The 25,370-nt window shown below is 32.7% G+C and overlaps 1 protein-coding gene across 2 annotated transcripts in view; it reads left to right on the top strand.

Annotated features, from left to right (window-relative positions):
* Positions 1–25,370, top strand: part of LOC122500860 — an 85,833-nt gene that overhangs the window by 44,040 nt on the left and 16,423 nt on the right. For both annotated transcript variants that reach the window (XM_043609989.1, XM_043609990.1), the window contains exon 4: positions 6,839–7,053. In XM_043609989.1, the coding sequence (XP_043465924.1) occupies positions 6,839–7,053 (215 nt within the window). The remainder of the gene's footprint in view (positions 1–6,838; positions 7,054–25,370) is intronic.

Here is a 25,370-nt window from a genome sequence, read left to right as displayed (position 1 = left end):
CAATTATTGCAGATAAATGACAAAATTATTCCTGAAAATTCACTTATTTTGAGGCATTTTAATAAAATTCTTTGCAAAATTCAATTATTTTCAAAAAAATAACAATATTCATCACGCAAGAATTCAATTATTTTTAAAAGTAATAAATTTTTTCTTGTAAATTCAATTAATACAAAAAAATTCACATCAAATCATTCGTAAGAATTCAATTATTATCGTAAATAATAAAATGCTTTTTATCAATTCAATTATTTTCAAAAATAACGAAATTTTTCACAAAAATTTAATTCTGTTTAAACATTTTAATAAAATTTTTCGAAATAATTCAATTATTTTCATGAATAGTAAAATTTATCTCAGAAAATCAATTATTTTTGAAAATTTTAATAAAATTCTTAGCAACTATTCAATTATTTTCATTAATAATAAAATTTATCGTAGGATTTCAATTATTTTTAAAACATTTTTACAGGAATTGCTCAAAAAATGTAATTATTCTTAAAAATTTAACTTCAATTCCTCGAAAAAATCAATTATTTAAAAAAATGTTTTCTTAAAATTCTTTCGAAGAATTCAATAATTTACAAAAAATATTAGAATTTTTCAAAGGAATTTAATTGTTTTCAAATACTTTATAATAAAATTTGTTACAAAGAAAATTATTTTAAATACAATTTTAACGAAATTTTTTTGAAATAATTCAATTATTTTTTTAGATTTTAATAAAATTCTTCCCAAGAATTCAACTATTTACTCTTAAATAATTCTTTGAAAGAATTCAATTATTAAAGATAAATAACAAAATTATTTCCGAAAATTTAATTACTTTGAGGCATTTTAATAAAATTCTTTGCAAAATTCAATTATTTTAAAAAAATAACAATATTCATCACAAGAATTCAATTATTTTTTTAAAAGTAATAAATTTCCTCTTGGAAATTTAATTATTTTAAAAAATTCTAATAAAATCTTTCGCAAGAATTCAATTATTGTCAAAAATTTTAATAGAATTCGTTGTGAAATTTAATTATTTTTAAAATTTTCTATTTTCATAGAATTTCCAAACAGAATTCAATTATTTATAAGAATTTTTCTAAAAATCTTCGTAAGAATTCAATTATTTTCATATGAATAATAAAAATTTCTCAGGAATTCAATTAATTAAATTAGAATTTGCATAAAATTAGTAGAAAGAAATCAATTATTTAGAAATTTTTATAAAATTCTTCTGAAGAATTAAATTATTTAAAAATTTTTTTAGAATTCTTTCATGAATAATAAAATTTGTTGCAGGAATTCAATTTATTAGCAAAGCATAAGAAAGAAGTAAATATTTTTTTTTTGGGAAAATTATGAAAACGTTGGGAAAATAAGAAATAGAATGGAATTTTTGTCAGTTTTGTGAAGTGTCTAAAACGATTTTTTTTAGTCATCAAGTTTAATTTTTAGATAGCTACTTTTTTACAACTTTTTATTTAAATTTTACATCTACTTTTTATCATTTTTCTTAAAATTAGTTATCGAGTGCGAAGTCTGTAATTTTTTTTTAATTTTTAAAGCATTACATTTTTTTTTTTTTTTTTTTTTTTTTTTTTTTTTTTTTTTTTTTTTTTTTTAATATAGCTTGTGATTATCCGAAAGATTTCGAAAAAATAGATAAACTTGTCTGGTGGATGCAATGAGGCTCAAAAATAAATGAACGTTCTATACTGATAAGTAAAATTTAGAATTGAGATGAAAATAATTTTCTTCATCAGATGTCAAATTATATTGAAAAGGCTAATAAATTGCAATGAATCTTACGTAAAAGCCAATTTGAATTATGAATATTGAGACCCTCTCTCTTTCTCTCTCTTTCTCTCTCCCATCTTCTCGTTACGAATAATGAGGCCTATTTATAAAACTGATGAATGAGAAAATGTATAAAGAACAATTTTCAGTCATCAGGTTAATAAACCCCGGAAGAAGTTGGTCATAAATTACCGTTGGAGCGACGCAATTGGCTCTCGTATAAGCGATTCAGAAGAATTAGTCTCGCCTCGAATGTGCTTGCCATTCAATTTTGCCCTTGGTATATATATACGTATATATATATATTTATTTGCAATGCTCACGCGTACATCCATTTCATGCCAAAAGCAAAGCGGTTTCGTAACCCGTTGCATGTATTGTATACAATATATAGTCCTCTGACTATTAAAATCGTGCGATTACAGAAAACCGTTATCATTCCCCTCCCAAAAATATTCTTGCCATGCAAATAAATCCTGTCAGTTGTAAATATTTTACTATACAATCCCTCATTTTACGTGGGAAATTTAAAAATTGTCCTACAACCTGTCCTGAACCTGCATCAAAATTTAAAAAAAAATAATTTTGTTATGGTAATCATTGCCGCGTAATCTAACGGCCCCCATGGGGTTTGTTAGAGCCTCGCTGAAAAACAAGGCTTTGGAGATAAAATTGAATTGAACTAATAATTATATTTAAATTTTTTTTAATTATAAAAGTCGAGATCAAAATTATTAGATAGAAAGACACTGCATTAGCATAAGGCTTTTACTTAAAAAATTATATATTAAAAAATTATAACTTTCTACAAGTTTTAATTATATTCGTATACTGTCACTTTCTGTATCAATTGTGCGCGACAAAATGATGATGATAATAATGACTATGACGACATTTGACGACGACGACGACGACTACAATAACGAAGGACGAATGAACAAAAATAAAAAGAAAAACCACCGGAAGCGAAAAAGGTATTTGACCGTAGAATCCTTTTTATATTTCTTTTCATCGAAATGACTCATGGATAACGTCTTTATAATGAAGGCTTTACTACTCGTCGTTGACTCTTGAAAATAAATAGGCGTTAAATATCTATTTTTTAGAATGACCAAAGATTCATTATATATTGTATTTTGACAAAAGTAAATCTCATCGCCGAGTGAAACATTTTGATTTCATTTCTCTTCTCCTTTTTCTGATTGAAAAACAAAATTAGTCATCCTTTTTTTCGTCCGAAAATCCTAACAATTAAATTTTTCTTTTTCGAATGTTAAAAGTGTTTCGCATAAAAAAAAAAAAAAAAAAAAAAAAAAAAAATTGTCATTAGACGATTGAACATTAATTTTTATTCTTAAATTAAGAAATTAATGAAGTAACATAACAAATTAATTAATTAATTTCAAATTTTAAAAATGTTTCGCATTAAAATAAAAAAAAAAAAAAATTTGTCATTTGACGATTGAACATTAATTTTTATTTTCAAATTAAGTAATTAATTAATTAATATAAAAAAATAAATAACGTATGACATTAATTGATACAAAATAATTAACATTTATAAATTAAAAAATTAATCAACTGATAAATTAATTATTAATAGTTGATAATAAATTAATTTTTTAGAGTTCAAATTTTGTAATGATAAATTAATATTATTTCCCTGGCAGCAATAATTTCTTAAATTACAATTAATGTAAAATAATTAAAAATTTCTTTTATACGCGAATAATGATAATTTATCCCCTTTTTCCACGATTCATTAACATCACAAAAGAAATCTATGTATAAATAAATTGCAGCTGCATTGACTGGCGCGATTTACAATCGACACGCGCCAAGTCTCACTTCCGTCGATCATTATTATTATAAAGCGTCGTCACCGGCATCACACACAATCCTGAGAAATTGATTAAAGAGGATGTAAATTCTAATCTTGATTGTTAGTAACTTCTTTTTTTTATTAGCATTTTTTTCTCTCCTTTTTTTTCTCATCGAGAGTATAAATAATAAATTGTAGAAACTTTAAAAAGCTAAATGCAATTATAGTAATAAAAGAAGGATTTCAATAAAAAAAATAAATTTCAATAAAAAAATAAATTAAAAAAAATACATTTCAATAAAAAAAAAAAAAAAATGGTAATTTAAAAAAAAAAATGAAATGGAAAAAACAAAGTCATTAATCTTGCGTATTTAAAATGATTTCACTCTCTAGCGTGAAATAAATAATAATTTTATATTCTATATTTAATTTTAAATTACGAGCAATTATTTACAAATGAAATAATTAACATTTGTGTATATTATTATTACGTAAAAATCGTTATGAAAAAATATGAAAAGTTTAATGTATATTAGATATTTCTAAACACCTGATAAACATAAAATTTGATTTAGAGAAGAAAGAAGAAATTAATTTCCTTTTATTGCTTAGATCTTGTTTGAAAAATTATTACTGCTTCTATTTACAATTATCTATGGAAATTTTTTTTTTATCGTAATGTGCGAAACAGTAAAAAAATGAAAATATTAATTAAAACAACTTCTTTTATAAATAAATATTTATTTAATTAAATTAAAAAAATTTTTTTTGCATTTTGTTAAAAATTTATTTAAAAAAAAATTTTTGTTTTAAAAAATTTAAAAAAAAAAATTTTTTTTTTTAAATTTTGAATTTCTATTAATTTTAAAATTGCTGATTTTATTTAAGAAAAGTAAGAAGTTATCCCTACGCGAATTGTTGCCAGTTGATAATTATTATTGAAAGAAGAAAAATAATAATAAATGCAGAAGACAGATAATAAAAATGAAGACAATTAAAATGTCATCAAGGTTGAGGAGAGACAATGATGAGAGAATCGTGAACTTGAAAGAAACAAGTCACGACGGAATATTTCTCTAGGAGCGGACACACCAGTGTTGTTGTTGCTGTTGTTGTCGTTGTTGTTCGATCGCAAACGAACAAGAAAATCTCAAGTCTAGGTTATCACGAGCAACATCTTTGAAAAACGGTATACGTTTCAAGATTTCCAAAGAAGATGATCAAACTAAGAATCGCAAAAAAATTCTCTTTAACATTCCTATTCATCATCATATAACACAAAATTATCTGCTATTGAAATTTTTTTTCATTCTTTTTTGAAAATTACTTTTATACAAAAATGCCTGATCTATTATTACGAGACATTAAATAGAGAGAAAGTAATATGAGTTTGGTTTTGAATGAAGAAATAAAAAAATTTCAATGCCAATGTGAAGGTTGCTTACATTCCAAAGACACAACCATTTAATGTGGGAGTGGCTTTGAACCAAGGTGTAATTTTGTCTCCAACCCTCATTTACATTTTAAGAGGCATTTTCATGCCTTCTTTGTATTTATTTTTTAATTCACTTAACACTCCTCTTAGTTGATAGTTTTCAACTCTAAAAATTAAAAAAAAAAAATTTAAGAAAAGTTTGTTTTAGTTTCTTGTATTTATGCAACAAAAAATCTGGTTTACTTAATATTAATAAATAATCCTATTTTTCTCTTCTTAATGTTGATATTTTTTAACTCTAAAAAAAAAAAAAAAAAAAAAAAAAAGTTTTCAAGAACATTTTGTTTTAATTTTTTACACTTTTGCAACGAAAAAATCTGGTCCACTTAATATTAATAATCCTATTTTTATGATTCAATTAGGTCGAATTTTTATATTAAAAAAAAAAAATTTTTAATTCTTTACATTTTTGCAGAAAATATTTTCTTATTCGTATTTCGTAATTTTGTTTCCACTGTTCGAAATTAATTAGAGAATTTTTATTATAGACAAAATATTAAAATCATTGTGTTCACGACCGAATAGAAAAGAGTCGTAAAAATTTTTTTTGCCAGGAGTAAAACAACATAAATAACGAGCGAAAGTGATTTGGAAGTCAAAAGTATCAAGATACAGATGAATAATAAAAATTGTTAAGAATATACGAGATATTATTTTTAACTACCAGTCATTGAGTGGAAAAATAATTAGCAAATAATTTCTTTTCACTTATTATAATAAATAAAATAATTTTATTGATAATTTCTTATATAATTAATTATAGATTTACAATTATTTTGCCAATAAAACAGAAGTTTAATCGACCACAAATATATGTTTATACAAAGTTATGATCCACTCGATTTATTCCAATCTTTATTATTATTATCCATCGCTGTATTATTGCTTTTACTGTGTGAAATATTTCCCATAAATTATTTACGCCAATAGAATGCAATAATTCTTCCCTCGTTCACAAAAGTGAAACATTTTTATTATTTTATAAAAAAAACTGTAGGTTTTTTTTTTTTTTTTTTTTTTTAATATTAAACAAGTAAATTGAATTCGGAAAAAGTTTTTAAATATTTCATACTTATTTTTTAATCATTATAGCCTGTTTTTTATTTTTAAGAAATTCTGATAGAAAAATATTTTTTTGCTTTGGGTGTGAAAAGTAAAAAATGCTAATAATGTGAGATCATTTCTTTTATAGAAAAAGAGAAGGTGACGTAACGCAAACTAATTGTCCGTTATTTATATGGTATACCTAAGAGATATAGAGACATGAATATTAATGAGATTGTTTTTTTTTCATTTTAAATACGAGTGTATTATTTTCACTCCCAACTGCTGTTTTATAAACTGTAACGAATTAATAAAATAACGTAAAATTATTCGCGTAAAAAGAGAAATTCATGATTTTATTGCACGAAACGTAATACACACACTAGTTTTAATAAGATTACGAAGAAAAGTAATTATTACCACTCAGATTTTTAATTATTTTAAATTGTATTTTAAACTTCATTTATATTTACTTTATTATTAATATTAACATTTTTACTTATTATTACTTAATTAAAGGATAAATTTCAATGTCCCCCCTATGGATTTGATAAGGCAAGAAAAAAATCCCTTTTCTGTTACTTTTATCCAACAATTGAATGAGCGTGGCTATTGTAAAAGTTTTAAAATGACAATTTATCCGCCATGAATGTGACACTAACAGCCAATTGTTTTCTCTGTTACAGCGACAGTGGCAATAGCAAACACAGTGCAAATCGAATGTGCGAGCGAGTCGATAATCGTCCACATATCAACTGAGGGTAATACTGATTTTCATGGTCTGGTTTATCCCAGGGGGTTGTCTAAAAATAGCTCCTGTCTACAGGAGTACAGAAATCAACCAGTACCCATTACCTATAACTTGCCTCTCAGATCCTGCAACACCATGCCCACCGAACTGGTAAGTTGATATTTTTTTTCATTTTCTATTTCCATTGCACATTTGGTCATTTGCATTCTCGAGTGGAGTTTATCATACGGGTTTATTGCTCGATGAAAGTCGTCGTCGTCGTCGTCTTGGAGACAGAAAAAATTAAGCAAAATGTATAAAAAAGGGTAAAAATGATTACGAGAAATATTAAATGTTTAATTTTATATTCTAGGTGAGGTATAAAATTGAAAAAGATGATAAGTTTGTTTGTTTAGTAGCTAACTGGGATAAAAGACAGTTTTATAGGAGGTATTTTTAATGATGAGGGTAAATGGTGGAAATGTAGGTCTAGTGCGCAATTATAAATGGCAGACAGATTTACTGCGCATGTTTACTAGCTACTGGGTGCTACTGCGCATGTATACTAGCTACTGGGTGCTACTGCGCATGTCTACTATCAACTGGTTGCTACTGCGCATGTCTGCTATCTATTGGTAGTTACTGCGCATGTCTGCTACCTATTAGTAGTTACTGCGCATGTCTACTACCTACTGGTTGCTACTGCGCATGTCTGCTACCTATTAGTAGTTACTGCGCATGTCTACAGTCTATTGGTTGCTACTGCGCATGTCCAGAGCCATCTAGTCTCTACTGCGCATATTTACTACCTACTGGTAGTTATTGCGCAGCCTTAAGTTGCCACAGAGCTAGAAAAAAATCGATTACAATTCGTTAAGATTAAGAAAAACTAATACCGATAATTGCCGGTAAAAGATTCCTGTAATAGTCTCCAACCGTTTTACGAAAAAACCAGAAAAGAATCGAGTATAATTCGTCAAAATTAAGAAAATCTAATGCCGGTAACTGCCGGTAGAAGATTCCTGTAATCTACTCCAACTTTTTGACGAAAAAACCCAGAAAGGAATCGATTATAATTCGTTAAAATTAAGAAAAACCAATGTCGGTAATTGCCGGTAGAAGATTCCTGTAATCGTTTTCAATCGTTTTTGCGAAAAAACCAGCAAAGAAAAGAATCGAATTTGAATTGTAAACGTATAAGAACAGTGAGAGGGAGATATTTCTGCAAAGTTTGAAAGATTTGTCAAAGTTGCGAGTTTAGTTTAGACGTTACGATCTAAATGATTCATGTTGGGGGAAAAACAATTTTCGTTGTTTGAACAAACACAGAGAGAGAGAGGTTGGATGTGGTGAAAGCAATATGGTAATCGTTGGTGCACACTTTGGCGTGACTAGCTCCGCTTATACTATCATCCAGCAATGAGATCGTGTTCAACATAAATAATCTAGACGTATTACACGTCACCATAGTGTCTCAAGGTTCGAGAAATCCTAATCGTCTCTTCATGAAACAATGAGAAATTGAGAGATTTACAAGGCGGATAGCCTCCAGGAAGTGGAGCGTTCTCGCTCGACAGCGGCGGCGGTACTTTGCAATATATAGTTGCGGAGAAAAATCTATCAGCGATAATATAGAAGCCATGCCTCCAACGGAAAAACCAGATTTGCAAATAACTGTTTTCTAATCTGTCGCATTTGATATCGGTAAAGTCCTAACGTTATTTTATGAATAGAAGATAATTTTTTGAATAACAATATTTCAAAAACTTGTTCACCTAAAAATCTAATATCTCTCATGAAAAGGAACGGAAATTAAATTTCAGGAGAAGAATCGAAAAAGTATAGGAGAAAAAAAGAAGGGAAACCAATTTGAGCAATACTGATTTCATTCGGACCTGAAGAATCAGGAGGGCAATGCACTGAAGAATGGGAAAAAGTCTTGTAATGGGTGACGGAAAAGATATGGAAACAAGAAGAAAGATTAGAATTGTGAGAATAGCTCCCACACCATCAGGAAGTGAGATCTAAGACACAGACAATATCCCAATTTTTAGGGAGAGATGCGTCCCTAACAAGAGATTCTAATCAAAAAACTTGGAAAGCACATCCATTGGGGGGAATCTGAGTCCTTATTCTTATCTCACACTTGGCGCCTCCGTTAGCTCCATTACGAGCGAATGAGGGAGATAAGATGCTAAGTGATACCGCCTCTGCAATAACGTAACGCCATGTAACCATCTTCACCGATACTTGCAGTCTCATATTCCCTATACAGTAATCACCCATTGGGGTGCTGTAAATACGTCGATGTGAAGATAGGAGTATGGTGTGAATACATGCCCGAGTGTGTGAAAATGAATAGTATTATGTGTTGAAATTAACTACGTGTTGTGATGCAGAGTGCTTTGCTTCCATATAACTGGACCGTTATGTGACCGGACTTATAAACTTGACTTATAGTCGCAAGTATCTCCGGAGGACATTTAGAGTCGTTCGTCCTTAACGGACATGACTCCAGTTTCTAATCGACAGATTTTTGATGATTCCCGATAAGCTGGAGATAATTTTCGGTAAAGACTGAATTATTTCCTTAATGTCCGAACACCAGAAATACGATCATACCTTTCGATCAAAATTGTCAAGTTCGGATAATAATTGCCATTGTTCCTTTACCGTTAGTCCCTTTCCATTATTCATTATTCATGACATTAAGAGATTCATTTCTTGTTATTGTCTCTCCATTGTCGAGGAATGTTTTCAAAGTCTGCTTTATATTCCTTTTAATTAAATGTTCGCAATTTCCATTCCTGCCTTCGAAAACCTGATCTTGAACATCTCCTTAAGCTGCAACTTTTATATTTAGTTACAAGTTTCCAACGTCCCCGCTATACTTGTTATTCCGCATCTTTAACATCTTCAGCTTCTTGATGAAAACACGACTTTACACTTCGCAGACATACCCAGAACATTCGTCGTCCATACTCCTTTACATGCTAATCCCTTTTCTACACTCAAAACATTGTTAATAGCCATTACACGATAAACCTGTTTATGGAATCATTAACTAATGATTACACCCCAATGGTAAACAGATTAATAAGGAATGTGAAGATACTATCCGCAAAAACAAAGATACTAATTTGCTAATTAAAATTGATAATTTTGTTTTGGAAAGATAGATTGGCAAAGGGATGGACTTAGATGCGTTTCCTGTTGTCGACCCAGAGGCTGAGTAATAGTACGAGCAAAAGAAAGGATACAAAGGACATGTAGGAAGTGGAGGCATGAAATATGAGAGGAATTGAGCTGCAATAGCATAAGGGAACCTGTATAGTAGGTGGAATCGGATTGAAATAGGATACCTTTATTGTAATGGTAATGACAATTTTCGAGAAAAATTGCGATTTATCGCATAAGTTGGGAATAGATGCTTATTTATCTCACACAGCAGGTGTGAGTAATGGAGAGCTAGGGGCTCAAGGAAGAATATAAAGGAGCCGTAGGATAAGGAAGAGGGAACACTGGAGATAAATACAGGATTTAAAAGCTTGCGAGAAAACCCAGGCTGTGCGTAAAATAGTCAGAAACATATGGTAAATAAGTACATCAATTATATTCCTAAGGAAATACTAGAAATTGTTCCTAAAAATTGTTATTTGTTCAAACAACCATAACTTAAGTTACCTTAACGTTTGGGTTAATGATGAATTCCTTTGATGAATTTGGTCCACCTTAATGTTTGGACCAAACAAAACCCAAAGTTTCATTTGGTCCAAACATTAAAGCAGACCAAATTCTTCAAGGGAAAGGAATTCTGCTTGGTAGTAATTGTAGTAATTGATATTTACGAATTTATGGAATAAATTTATCATGATGAAAGGGGGCTTGGGAAAGGTGGTTGTGATAAATAACGTCCGCAGTACCTCCCCTATGTCATGTGCAAAGGGACATTTACCTTAGGCATACGAATTGCCTTCTCTCGAGGATACGAATTGTTCCGCGACTTTAGACGTAATGCGAGGTCACGCCGAAGTACCAGCAGAGTCTTTGGCCTCGCTGTATGGGCGATCCTGAGGTCACGGTGGGCGTTTCAAATGCCGTGGGCAGTTTTACCTTCGAGGATTGTTATTTACACATATTCTCCACGATGTGACTCTGCTGCTATACAACTGCAAAACCTTTAGAGTTATTTGTCAAGAGCTGACAACAATGCAGATATACGTAATTTCAGACAAATTATCAAGTTACTTACTTGGCACAAGTTACTTACTTGACCCAAGTTACTTCGTAACTCTTTCCTATTTTTTATGTCTGCAGTTCGTTCCGATTAAAAGCAAGAACCAAAGAAACTCAGGTAGCGAAGAGCGAACGAATCTTCTTTTTCTGCTACTTGAACGGATCAGATGTATCGTTTAATCTCTCTCATGGTATCCAATTAAAGCCTCCTTCCTGATATTCTCGGTTTTTTAACAACATTTATTTTCTTTTTGGGAAAAAAAGTAATTGGAGCGATAAAGAGAGATCTGATCTGAAAACATCAAACTGATTAGCAATTATAATCTTTTTTTTTCTGTTTTGAAACCAAAGGGAGAAATTGGGGGATGATGGCATTAATTCTTGAAATGTGAAATCTTCGCCGAAAGCCATGTTCACGAAGGCGCTGCATGAGTAAAAGCAAAGGGTGCTATTACCGGCGAAAGATGAACGGTTCTTAGGGCAGATTATTGCCAGCTAAAAGCCCGCTTCTTGGAACGAATTCTCTCACGCGCGGGCTACGATTAGCGAGGAATGGTTTAGTTACACTCTCTCTCTCTCTCTCTCTCCCTTTCTGCCGAGGCGAATCGAGAAGAAGTCTACTTACGTCCTAGGGACCGAGATTCGATCACTGAAAAATATTTTCCACAAAGAAGATACACTCCAATTATCTTTGATTGTGAATGCTTCTTTGTGTCAGACTGTCGAGGGGCTTCGTCATCTAAGCGAATACTAATCGAATTCAATCCTAATACTTGAGGGAAAGATTTGATCAGATTTTTCATCTGATTCTAAATTTGTTTTCCCTGATCTTCTGAAAATCCGGAACAATTCATACTGTAATTATCATTAGAAGAAAATTCAAGCCTACGCACTGGAAGTTGGGTACAGTTAGCTTATTAGAGCCTCGAGCTTAGCAGGAAGTGCAAATTTCATTTTCGCCGGCAAGCTGCTCTCCACTTCCGTTAACTTAATGTAAAAAAGTGAAGAGCATACAGACATTATTATCTTCTCTGCAATTTTTAAGTTCTTTTCTGTCAATGATAAATTGGATATTTAATTTATTAGTCAAAGATCTTATTTTAAAAAAAATGGTGGCAGCGGTGGGATTTGTTTTAAATTCTCATGTTTAACTAATTTGTTTAGCGAATGATTAAAACTTGGTCTTTGGTTCTTATTTTTAATAACTGAATTCTATTTTTAATTCCACTTTTGGTTGCCTATTTTAATTGTATAACATTTCCTCTCGCCAATGTCTTCCGCAAAGTCATAGGAAACATTTTCAACAGATTACAGATATGGAATTATCTCGTCGTATAATTTAGAGTATGAAGATTAAGTTTAATAGGATTTAGCAGTAATGTGGCTCGTTGCACGGGAGGATGCATTTATTATAAATGAATCATTAGGATTGAGAATAGTTAGCAGATAACAGAGTTTATGTAGCTGTCGGTGTGTGTACATGGGTGACATGAAATGTGAATGAATTATTCATTTCCATATGGGGATTTAGCCGAGTAGCTGCTGCAAGCATCTGAATTATTACAAACTTATCTCGCTGATAAATATTATTACGCAACTGGCTTCATAAATTCTAAAAAGCAAACGAGATCCTCTGATACTTGTTCGCAATTTTTTCCCCATGGAACATAAATGCTTTAGAATTTTTAATTTTCAATTTCTTTGCCTGTTTTTGGAGGTTCCTTTTTGGTTGGGATTTAATTTCCGGGATTAAATTTCTTTTGGTTTTGTTGAGTCAGTGTGTTTAAAATTCATCGAACAGTGGTCCACAGCTCTCGTTGTGGACTCTCGTAAAGTGAGTGGGCTGAAAACTTGTATGGTCAGTGACGTGAGCTTTGCCCACGCCCGGATCTCATAAAAGTAAAAGTTGGTTATGTATTTGCTCTCTTACGTGTTCTTTAAGCCACTTACGCACGTGTACAAGGCTACGTGTGCCAGGGAAATGAATTATACCCAATCAACATATGGAAGAAGAAGAAAGGCTCATAAATGAATTATCAGAAAATTGCCCTAGCATGTTTCATTCCCCCTCACGAGTTGCTAACTAAATGTCTATTATTTACTCCTTGTTCATTATCTTCTTTAACCGTTTCTTTTTAATTCCTTGACTTTTTGCATTTTTTCCACTAGTTCCCTTTCGTATTTGACCATTAATCTTTTTTCTGCTCCCTTCATATGGAAAGTTCGAGGCTGACACATATGACGTCGATTTCATAACACTTTTGAAATTGCAAACTTTCTCCCTCGCAGATGCGCACTTGGGAAAGGATTTTTTGCTCGACACCTTGATATCGCCAAAGAAGGTCCGATCCGGAATTTGGTCGCCTAAAACGGTAACCTGACTCATTCTCTATTGCGCAAAGATTTTTTTTGTTTTTTTTCCCTCTGCTAATTGAAAATCCATATTGGATGGTGGCATTTCAGAAAATTATCGTGACGCAAGGGGGAAAAGCAGATGTACTCAAGAAGGAATTATTTTTACATTTTCGTTATCACTGAGGGAGCTTCACCTTTGGGAGTCGGAGCTTGCGTTCAGGATTTCGACAATTGCCACTACTGGAATGTAAAGTCAAAATTTGTTGAAACAAGAGGAAGATTCTCGTATGCAAATGAAACGATAAATCGTGTTACGAGCCTGCAGCTGTTAGCGAATCGTTTAAAATATAACGAACGCCTCGTTTACTGCGTTTACTAACGCTCTAAAGTCTACTTCTAACGGCCGAGTGCCGAGTAGACTGTCCTTGGTCTGGCCTTGTACGTAAAGCCGCCATATACACCCATTACGCGCCACTCGACTTCTATAACTCCAAAGTTACTCGATCTGTGATTTGTAATTCGATTCGAAATCGATTTTCCATCCTTCACGTCTCTCACAATCAGAATTCAATTTTCTAATTCTAATTCTCAAAAGAGAATATTAAAAAAGAGGGAATTTCAGTTTTCAGTAAATAGTTTCGTAACTTGAATTTTTCTTTTCATCTATCTTCTCTATTTTCTCGAGTATGTTATTTTCGCTGAGGAATTCTTTTCCCTCTATATCGTTTACTATATTTAATTTCTACCTGGGGTGTATTTTGAAAATTTGCATTCACATATTCCTGGACGGATTTCATCGAAATAGCGCTGGACCAATGTTAGTGGTTTGCTTATTGTTGATGGGGTAATGGAGTCAGGAACTGATTTTACGACGTAATTGGACTTCCTCGGACCTATAGGTGAAGTTGTAGTTAGTTATTACTAGGAAGATATTACTCGAGATATTTTAGTCGAGATGAGCGGCTCCATTTGGTCGTTAATACTCGAACTGGTGTAGTTAAACCACTTGTACTTGTTGTTACTCTGGAGACAGTGATTCTAGACGAAATCATATAAAATATTTAAAATTCAAGACTCATTAAAGTGGTGACTTAAAATTATGATCGCGTCCTTTTTAAGCACATCGAAAGTAGTCAAATGCAATTTTTTAGAAAATCCCAACTGCTCCCCTAAAATACAGTCCAGAATCTTATATTGTCTCAAAGGGTCCTTCCATAAATATGGTTTGTTTCAGAAAAAATAATTAGGCAAATAAAGAAATTAATTAAGTAATCCAATGTTTCGTTTACTATTTTGTCCTAATCCACATTCTCCTTTTCTCTTTTCATTCCGATCGTGAATCCCTATTTGGAAAGGAACTTTTTTCCTCCTCTCCCTTTCCTTTCTTGGTTTATGTGCCGATTGTCATGTTCCTGCATTAATTACGACTCTCCATTCCGCATAAATTATCATGGTTTTTATTGCTCTGAATTAATCCCAAGCGATCGGGATTGTAATTCAATGTTGGATCGAGTGTTTTTCTTCGGAAAGGAGATGAGGGGTAAAAAAAATTGTGTGTGGCTACCAGAAAATTGGATAGTTATCGATTTATTGAAATAAGAGGAAGGTCGCGGGATTCTAGGATATTATCAGCGAAAGCGAATTCCAACCGCGGTTACCTTCTCGAGTACACGCGACCTTGCTATAGACTCTCTCGCGATTGTTGAGTTACCCGCAAGATAATTACTCTCGAGGCTCTCGAACCTTTCCGAGCAGGTACAGGCAATTAGTAACGAATTTTTGCTCTCTCTCTCTCTCTCTCGAGACATGGCCTATCGTCATTTTTTCTTTTCAATGCTTTTCAACCGCGAGACTCGCTTACGTGACGGGCTTCACGTCATTAAACGCGCCCAAACACGCAATTCATCAAAAGAAAATAAAAGACTCACTTGTTGGGGGCAAAAATGCGTCTTCTTTGCCCGACTGCTTCTTTCTTAGATCGTTTGCTATGCAGTTGCACTACGATCAGTGGCAGGATCATTTATCTTCATCATTAATTAAACATATTAATTTACCCTCTCAATAAAAGGAGAGACCTAAATAAAAAACCACCATCAGATTTATATATTAAGATGAATTTTTGATTACGGGATATTTTTTGTTCGCATTTCGGAGGGCAAGTGTGCAGTGACCCTGGAATGGAGCCAGGGGGATCGTCTCCTGGTCTCGGCGCCAGCATTGTCCCTTCAGGTTAGCGAACAAAGCGAGACGCTTCATCTTGATCGGATGAGTGCAAGCAGGACGTTGTATACTTTAGCGGAGAAGAAATGGCGGGGACCGGTCTCTCCGGAGAGTTATGGCGTTATATCTTCGGAGAACAGGCTCCCTTCAAGCTAAGAGTCTTCTTTGACTTGAACTTTCAGGGCCGGTTTCCAATTCGCACACATCATTTTTTAAAACTAATCCTTTTCCCTGTAATTAATTTCCAAATATTCACTGACCCATAAAATCCTTATACGCGGTAGCAGCATATATCCAAATTCTGGATTTTGATAATGGTAATAATATCACGTATACCCCGGTTGTAAATTTAGTCACGTATGGGAATTTCCCCTCAATTGTGTAACGTGTAGGAATTAATTTACGAAACGAGTGGTCGGATTGTCCTTCAGCATTTCTAAAAGACCACTCATGAAAACATGATGATTCACTTCATACGAACTATTTCCTGTCGAAAATCACCTAAAAAAAATTTGCAGCAAAAATCCCGAAGTAAAATCCGAGTCTGGGCAAGGGATCTGTGATCTTTGGTCGTAAGGGTCAGTCGCCTTGGGTATCTCCAGTAATTTATTATTCAAACATCAAGATTTTCTTCTGATATTTCTAATTATTATCACTACCTTATAAGTTCCTAGGTAAGGGAATATTAAACACAACCAAGGAGCTATTTTGCAAAATAAGATCGATTTTTATTACACACATCCTGAATGAGAAAATAATGTAATGAATATTGAATTTCTGGATTTATATAATTAAAATTTAATGACGTCCATTAATGAAGAAGCACTTTTCTAGGTTACGGTAACTTGATATAGAGATGCAATGTAACGTTATATGAAAAACTATAACGACTAATTTATTCGTAATTCTGTATATACTTGACGGCCTTCTCTACGAAATTGCTTCCTAGACTCTATGTGTATACGTATGCTTATGAAAATGTAACGGCTCTGTAACGGAACGCTCATTAAAAGCATAATTCACCATGACATGACTGTATCGCAAAAAAAGACCGGGTGTATCAAAAAAGCTGTTAACTTATTTGCAACATATCTTTTTTTCAAAAACAAGTTTTAAAATATATAGAAATATAAAACAACATCGTCATCATCGGTCGACATTGCGGTTCATCAAAATGGCCTTGTTACTACCAACGAGATTAAGCCATTTAGTTTGCAATTACAGGTTATGTCGGCCACAATGAGTGTTAATTATAATTGAGCTATCTGGGTTCGACCTTCTGTTATTGTATTACACAAAGGGTGTTTGTATTTTTTATCCGGAAAATATTTGTAACAAAGTTTTGGGATTTAATTACAATTTTTTATCTGTGGCTAATTTTTTCTATTCATAAACTGGGTTTTTGTTTTGAATTGCAATGACGCTTCGGGTTTGGTATTTAATTACTATTTTTTGTCCGCGGCTATTAAAAAATAAAGTCTGTTTTACCGACAGACGGTAAAACAGATAGGTCGGTAACTTTCTGTTTTACCGTCAGTCGGTAATAAAAATTCGAAATTTGCCGATTTTACTTCATACTCTCTGAAAACAGCAGAAAAACTAAAATAATCCTCCTCCGGAAAAATGATTTTATAAGTGCTCGTTTTCTTACCACAGAAGATATAAAATGATTTCGAAAAGACAAAATTAAGTAATTATTACACAAGAAAAAAAGTTTTGCAACGTCAGGAGAAAAGAAAAGGTCGACAATAAAGTTGGCATGATAATTTCGTAGGTGTTTTGAGTGATTAATTATAATCTTCTTTAGTCCGAGTGAGTGCGTGGGTAGTTGAGTAACGATACAACTCTTGAGACCTCATAATATGTTTGAAATAAAACTCCGTTTTATGGGGTTTGAAATTTTATACACACAGTATCATGGTAATTCTCAAGTAAGAAGTCATAGTGACTAATCAAGGTCATTGTCGACAGTACAGATCGACCCAGGCCTTGCAATCGTCCTTCTCCTATATGGTAAATAAAACAAATGTAAATAAAAATTTTTATGTTGAGAATCGTGTTTAAGGCGAACACATAAGCAAAAGGAAGAATTCTCAATGATGCACTCATAGAGTGCATGCTTGTTTATGGGTTCTTATCACGAACTGAGACTTGTGATTCGACGATTAAATTATCGTTGAAGAGATCAGAACCAGCTTTTAATACCAGAGCTAAAAGACTAAATTCTTAGAAACTTCTTATATGAGGCTTGTAATCATCAAGTAAGGTAATGGGGTTTTAACATTCCCACACAAGAAGATTTTCAGTATGGAGATAATTGAGGTGCTTTATGAACATGTCACTCTTCGTTTATGTCAAAAGGGTTTATTTTAATTAAACACTTTATTGTTTCGGAGGGATCCTTTTTGTTTTTATTCACTGTCGAGGTTCAAGTAGGGGGAATCCACTGATCCCTTAATTATGTCATCATTTGGAAGACTTCCAGTGGGTTTATGGAGATTTTTCTTTGGAATATCCTTAGGACTCCTAAACATTGATCTCTTAATTTATTTGATGAATGTCAAGTAGGAGGACCCCACTGATTCTTAAATTATTTCATCAATTATTAGACTTCCAGTGGGTTTATGGAGATAGGTTTTCTTTGAAACATCCTTAGGACTCATTCGCTAACGAGTGTTAATATCAAGTAGGGGGACTCTACTGATTCTTTAATTATTTCATCAATTAAAAGACTTCCAGTGGGTTTATAGAGATAGGTTTTCTTTGGAACATCCTTAGGACTCATACCCTAACGATTGTTAAGGGGAAAGATGGATCTATAGCTGGAGTGTTGTTCAAAATTTCCAGGGAGTCATTCCACAAACTTATCCTTCAACACTTTCCATGTGGGGAATAGAAATTCTAATCGCTGTTGCTTTCTGGTTTTATTGTTTCGAATTCCCGCACGACATGCCTGTGGTCATTTATAACAGTGGATGATAAAACCTCCCCATCATGATGAACATAAAACAAAATCCAGAAATTGTTAACTATAAACTATTTCTGAATTTTAACTATCATAATTGAGGTTCCGCATTCCGTGTGTGGTTAACAGATGATGTTTTAGAGTTATAACCCCATATGGATTACGGCCCTTCAATTATTCGTCGAGATCACTTATTTTAATGATAAGGAACATAAATTAATGTAGTCGGTCTTTATACCGACACGCTTCCTTCATGTCCGGAATTACATCCCCTAATTAATGGAATTGACCTACGCTAAGTATTTAAAGCTTACAATAAATAATTATCGGGAAATTATAATTAAACCCTTAACTTTGAACTTTATTTTTACATATTTTGTTTATGAAAATAATTTTTTTAAACTTATATAAAGAATTTGTCAGAGTTCCGGCTAACTTTGGTTTAGACTTACTCATGAAGACAACTATTTCTGTCCTACTTTGTCGATAACATTGGTTTAGACTTACTCATCAAGACAACTATTTCTGCTCTACTCTGACGATAACATTGGTTTAGACTTACTCATCAAGACAACTTTTTCGGCTCCACTCTGTCGATAGGGAACGGTCCTTGTCCCACGATGATCGGAGTAGCATTGTCACCTCTCATCAGCGTCTGGGTAATTATCCCTCTGCTTGTCTTGACTTACCCACACTCTAAAGTTTTTAATTCTAATACCCATGTCCCCAATAGGGTACCGAATTATCGTTTTTCGCCGATGATGGTCAACTGTCGAGGGTTAAACAATCTAATGACTATCTTTACCATTTAGGATGACAATTTCATCAGAACTGTTAAATATCGATTCACGATTTCTTTGAGGACCCCTTGTGGAAAAATCAACACTTAATGACGGTTCGTGTTAACCATAAATAATGTTGGCGCTCTTGTTCGGTAATGATCTAATCGCTCTGTCATTAGTGTTGTGTTTTTAAACCGCGATTGAAGCATTGCTGCCGCCTTCTGGGATTGAAACATAATTCCCGACTGCATTTTATGGCACGGGGTATATATACGCGTTACAAATACTCAAGTTGGGGATAGACTTTAACGATCAGCAATTTTCCAGGATTGCCGGCTTGTGCGCGCTGGACTTTCGCCTCTTTTAGCAAAAGGGCTCCACATCCCCAAAGCGAGAAAAGGAGGATGAGGATGAAATGCCTCGGAGCAAACGCTTCTCGAAAGATTTACTGATGAAAAACTACGTTAAACCCGTCGACGGCACCTTAAAACCAGTCATAACATCACTAATGTTTACTATAAAATACATAATTATAATATACTGTAATTTAAGTAGACGCGGATTTGCATTTAATTACACAGTTCCGAGTTTTAATTGTTGAAATTATAAAATTTAATCATAGGAATTAAAACTGATTAGGGTGAATACAAAATTCAATTGCGGGAAATATTTGGCATTCCGAATATTATTTTTTTACCGACGGGGGAAAATACTACTATAGACGAAAACTAAGCAAAGGTTTTTGTTGGCAATGCAAGGTCGAAGAATTTTTGTAATCAATCGCTATTCCTACGATAGGTAGGATATGTAAAAATAGAAAAAAGAATATATACAGAAGTCTGATTACGAAAATTAAATAAGATACACCGATGATAAAAATCGATTAAGTACTGCGAATGCAGAACGAATAAATACCATTTGATAAAAAAAAGAAATACCATACTATGAAGAAAATAAAATACCATTGATGACTCATGTAAAAGGAAGAATTACGTTTAAAGATAAATGCTTCCTGGCATGTTATTGAATCACAAAGAGAAAAACATTTCCTGCGCAGGGGGACGGAATAAAAAATGAACAACTTGCCAGAGGGGAGGACCGCTTTGCCTCGCTGAATATCTGTAGATCCTCGATTCAAGCGAAATCCTTAGCATACTTACACCAGTGTGTATATATATATATATATATATCCACCTCTTATTTTGTAGTGTGCACCTTTAATATCTAGCATATCTAGTCCGCCCGCAGCCCCCACGATGGGAATGCAATAAACGAAAAGAGAAGTCATAATCTACGAGTGTATCGTCCATTTGTAACGATCAACTTCTTCGATATCACCGTTCGTCAATTTTTTTTTTCATTTCAAAAAGAAAAAAATCTTTTTATGTACCGCGCATACGTGCGCCGATAAGAGGTTTTATGCCATAAATGGATTCAAAATGGAGTCTCGAAGAGGGTAATAATAATCTATAGCATGTATTTTGCATTAGACGCAAGGCAGATACTAAATTCAATTCCACGCACCTGTAGCGAACATAAAATTTGTTTTAAATCACAAATTTCAATTCTGAATTTGAATTTTTTGCGCCATGGAATGCGGAATAATTTTTTAGGATGGATTACAAATTAAAATTTAGTGCGCGTCTTGTTAAGTACTTTTCCTCATTTTACGATTCTTTTTATCATTATTAAATGCAAATTGATGGTGTTATTCTTAGAATTACATTGTTGTACAAGTCGTTATTATAAATTTAAGGCTGTTTATTGAAAAACAGATGATTTCTGCCAATGTCGGTAATTGTCGGTAAGTGATTTCTGTAATGCTCCTATTAACTAATTCCCCAAGGAAGAAATGGGAATAATTATTAGAAAACGATTAATAATTGAATCAAAAACACTACAATTATCTGCAGTCGATAATTCCTGCTATGTTTGGAAAAAGCAAAAACTTCGATTCTTGGAAGTCCTGAACAAACTAAACTAATGTCGCTTAGATTACTGTCGGTAAATGATTCTTGCAATGTTTGGAATAAACAAAAACTTTGATCCTTGGAAGTCCTGATCAAATTAAGATAATGTCTTTTAGTCTGGTGTCGGTAATTGTTGGTAAACGATTTCTGCAATGTTTGAAATAAGTTAAAATTTCGATTCCTAACAGAAATAAACCAGAAAATTGATTTTTACCTCCCGAACAAAGAAGCAACTTGTTTGGAGAACTGGATCTTGACAAAGTGACATTGTGGGACACGGAGTCAAACAGAATCGGGAGAAAAAGGAAATTACGAGAAGCGGGCGAAGTGAATCTTATCTCGAGCAACAAGCGACTTGACGGGCGAATCGAAGCGAGGAATTCCAAAGTTCAAGATGGCGCGGTTTGAATTATCAAAGGACAGATGGTGAGGGTGGGGGGGGGGTAGGGTGATTGTTATTTTAGCTATTTCTGCACAGCTTCTTCTTCTTCTTCTTCTTCTTTCCACGGAGAGCAATCTTGAGACTGATCTCCGAGTAAATGTTCTGCTACCGTAAAACGCCAGAACGGAATGGCCTCGAGAGAGAGAGAGAAGAGAGCGATGCTTAAGAGCGGGGAACACGGAAGGTAAATGACGGGCGAAAAAGGACGCGCTCTAGGCAAGAAACGGGAAAGAACGTCCGAGAAACCGGAGCTTAAAGAAAGAATTCTGATTTAATGACGCGGGGACAGAAAACGAAGAGAACGAGAAATCTTATAGGCGACTGATCTCAAGATATACTTTTCCTGCTCCTGCTTCTGCTACTACTACTTCTTCGTTACTTTTTCACCTATACCAAACCCTTATTTCTTTTTGTCAATTTCCACGGTCGATAATTTCTTTTTTTTCCGCCTCTTTTTTCTTGAAAAAAAACGTTCGTTACACTTGTCGATTCAAAATAATCACCAACATGAAATTCTTATTCTCTTTTTACTATTTATTTTAGAGAAAAAATAATTAACCATGAATTACAAAAAAAATACACCATGTTGATGTTATGTTGGAAAATAATTTGGCGGGAAATTCAAGTAATCACGCAACTACTGTCTGTCAGTTAGCTGACAAGTGAAATTTACCTGAGGAATTATTTCTTTGAAAAGAAATTTCTTTGCGCGAAAAATAGAAATCCATACGTGCGTCTAAACTTAGCTCCAAGGTCTCATTCTTGGCAGATCGGGGCACCCTCGAAAACCGGATCTCTTGAGCCCTTCGCGTCATTTTTAACTCCACCTTTGCGCAGACATACAGGCCTCCTTTCTCCTCTTGTCCAAAACGAAATGTGTGTAAAACCACTCAAGGCCAAGTGACGATACTTCGCATTTATTTTTTAGACACGTGCTGCAATTTGAATAAATCACTGAAAATGAGAGAAATATTTTACTTGAGAATCTTTATTTTAACTTTATGTCACAATTTCATGTTTTACATTTCGGATCATATTTTGAATTCTTGTCATTCCCGACCCTGGAGGGAATTTTAATTCGGTACTGTGAATCAGGCTTTAGGAAAAAGGAGTGACATTTTTCAAACGATACTTGGAGGTGAAAATTGTAAACGTAATTGTAAATAAACGTAATTAAACGTAATTAAACGTAATTGTAAATTGTAATTTACATTGAAAATTGTAAACGGAGCGTAAGACCTGAAGTTTGAATCACTGTGAATTGGGCCCAACTTTGAAAATTGTAAACGGAGCGTAAGACAAAAATTTTACATGAAACTGAAAAGGAAAGAAGATGTGACTATCCTTTTCTCTCTCCCATGCGTTTTACAATTTTCGATCCGCGTCGACCCAATGGTAAAAAAAAACGCCAGAAATATTTTCTCGTTATTATAAATATCTATGCGGATTAAAAATATAAAAATAAATATGCAAAAAAAAAGAAAATTACGCGATGGATAAAATTAACGAAACCTTGAATTGCACGAACCGTTTATAAAATTGCATCTATTGATCTTCTGATCCTGGGAATGTTCTCATGATTCTTTTCCTGTATTCTAAGAGAGAGAAAATTCATATTCACTCACTTACGTCAGTATCCTCACAAGATTGTCCATCAGAAAACAATTCGTTCTATCGGGACTTGTAAATAAATAAAATTGCCACTGCCAATTAGTGCCAAGGCAACTTATCAATAAAAATCCAGAACAAATTCAGAAGAAACCGAAAAACGAACAGTAGTTGTGTATTCAACCTTGTCTCCGCCATTTTGATTCAAACGTCACTAAAATATCTTCTACTGTGTACTTAACTCTTTTACGATTAAATCCATTATCTCTTTCTTGAAGGAAAATAAAATTAAGTGCTTTTAAATGGTTTTCGCTCTTCACTTCGCGAGAACATCATGTACTATAATCTTCTCACAATATTTTTCCCTTCGAAAATGACAAATTTATTCAAATAAAAATTTTTTCTATTTAAATTATAATAAAATTGACATTTACATGGCTATGAAAAATGTAATCACGGTGTAGTTTCCATCTTTTTTTTTTTTTTGAATGATGAACGCATGCTGGAAGTTGAGAATTTTTAATATGTTGTTTTTCTTGAGTGAATAATTTATTTTTAGAGAATTTATTTACATCTTATGTGTCCATGCCCGTTTTTCATTATTGAATATCTAGACAGTTGTTCATAAATTCTTTATTTCTTTATTTTTTTTGCTTGTTTATCATCAGCACCTTGTCATTGAGAGTTTACTTTTTCGAATACGCTTCATTGCACAATACATTGAATATAATGCGAGACAGAGGCAAATAGAGGAAGAGAGAGAGGAGAATATTCCGAGCAAGAGTGCTTTCAATACGCATAATATAGAATAACATTTCAGAGAAATACACTCGACTTGCGGTTTCTTCTTTTTTTTCTGTGCACATTTCTTCAGCTTTCGATTTTTGACAACCATAGACTATAAGAAACTCTAGATATGAAATAAAAATTCTGACAACCATAGACTATAAAAAACTCTAGATATTAAAATAGTATTTTGAAATTTCCGCCAATAAAAGTCATAGAGTCCAAATTAGTATAGATGGGAAATCTACATGTGAAAACTGGAACAGACGAAAAATGTCAATATATTAAATATAAATAAAGTAACGATAAACTTCGATAATATAGAGAGTAGCTGACGCATTTAAGAAGTAGTAATTTCTATAATAATTCTCATCGACCAACTAGCGTCATCGAACAATAGCGAGAAAATTATAATTAAATACACAGCTATTATTAAAATACAGACTAGGAATAAATAATATTCTCGAGAGCTTCCGACAAATATGCAACAATATTTGCATTGCAAATGTAAAAATAGCAAAATGATGATTCCGTATGGACGGCAGGACGCTTCCTTTTTATGACAGAAATAACGATGCTTCTGTTGTTCCCATACTTGACCATAGATCAATATAATTCAAAGGAGACTCCTCAATGATGACTCATTATTCTATCGCGATGTAACATATCTGATAATTGTCTTAATGACACGAGACAAGAAAAATTATAATTCCTTACATAACTAGTCCCAGAGATGATGATGATATTTCAATTCATTCTGTCTTTTACAATAGAACTAATTTTGCTGAGAGATAAATCTCATACTCTCTGCTAATTGACGACAATCATCCATTAATTACTATATTTATTATAATCCATACAGTTCTTATAATAAAGTCTAATAATAAAAGTTTTATTACTAATCAACAATCAGTAGCGCTAACAATAATAGTTTTATTAGAAATTAATTACTGTGATCAATATTTTTTTATAGAAAATAATTTTTACCACGTCACAGAGACCAAAGGAGCAAAAATTTTTAGGTTATGTTTGTTATCCTTTAAGTGAATTAACTTTCAATTAAAAATAACAATTACCATTATTTTCTTATTACTATTTGTTAAATTCAATAAAAAATACAATAT

Source organism: Leptopilina heterotoma, unplaced genomic scaffold, assembly GCF_015476425.1.
Source record: "Leptopilina heterotoma isolate Lh14 unplaced genomic scaffold, ASM1547642v1 Lhet_191, whole genome shotgun sequence".
Taxonomy (NCBI): domain Eukaryota; kingdom Metazoa; phylum Arthropoda; class Insecta; order Hymenoptera; family Figitidae; genus Leptopilina; species Leptopilina heterotoma.
Note: the sequence above shows the minus strand (reverse complement) of the source record. Positions and strands in the feature narration are given on the sequence as shown.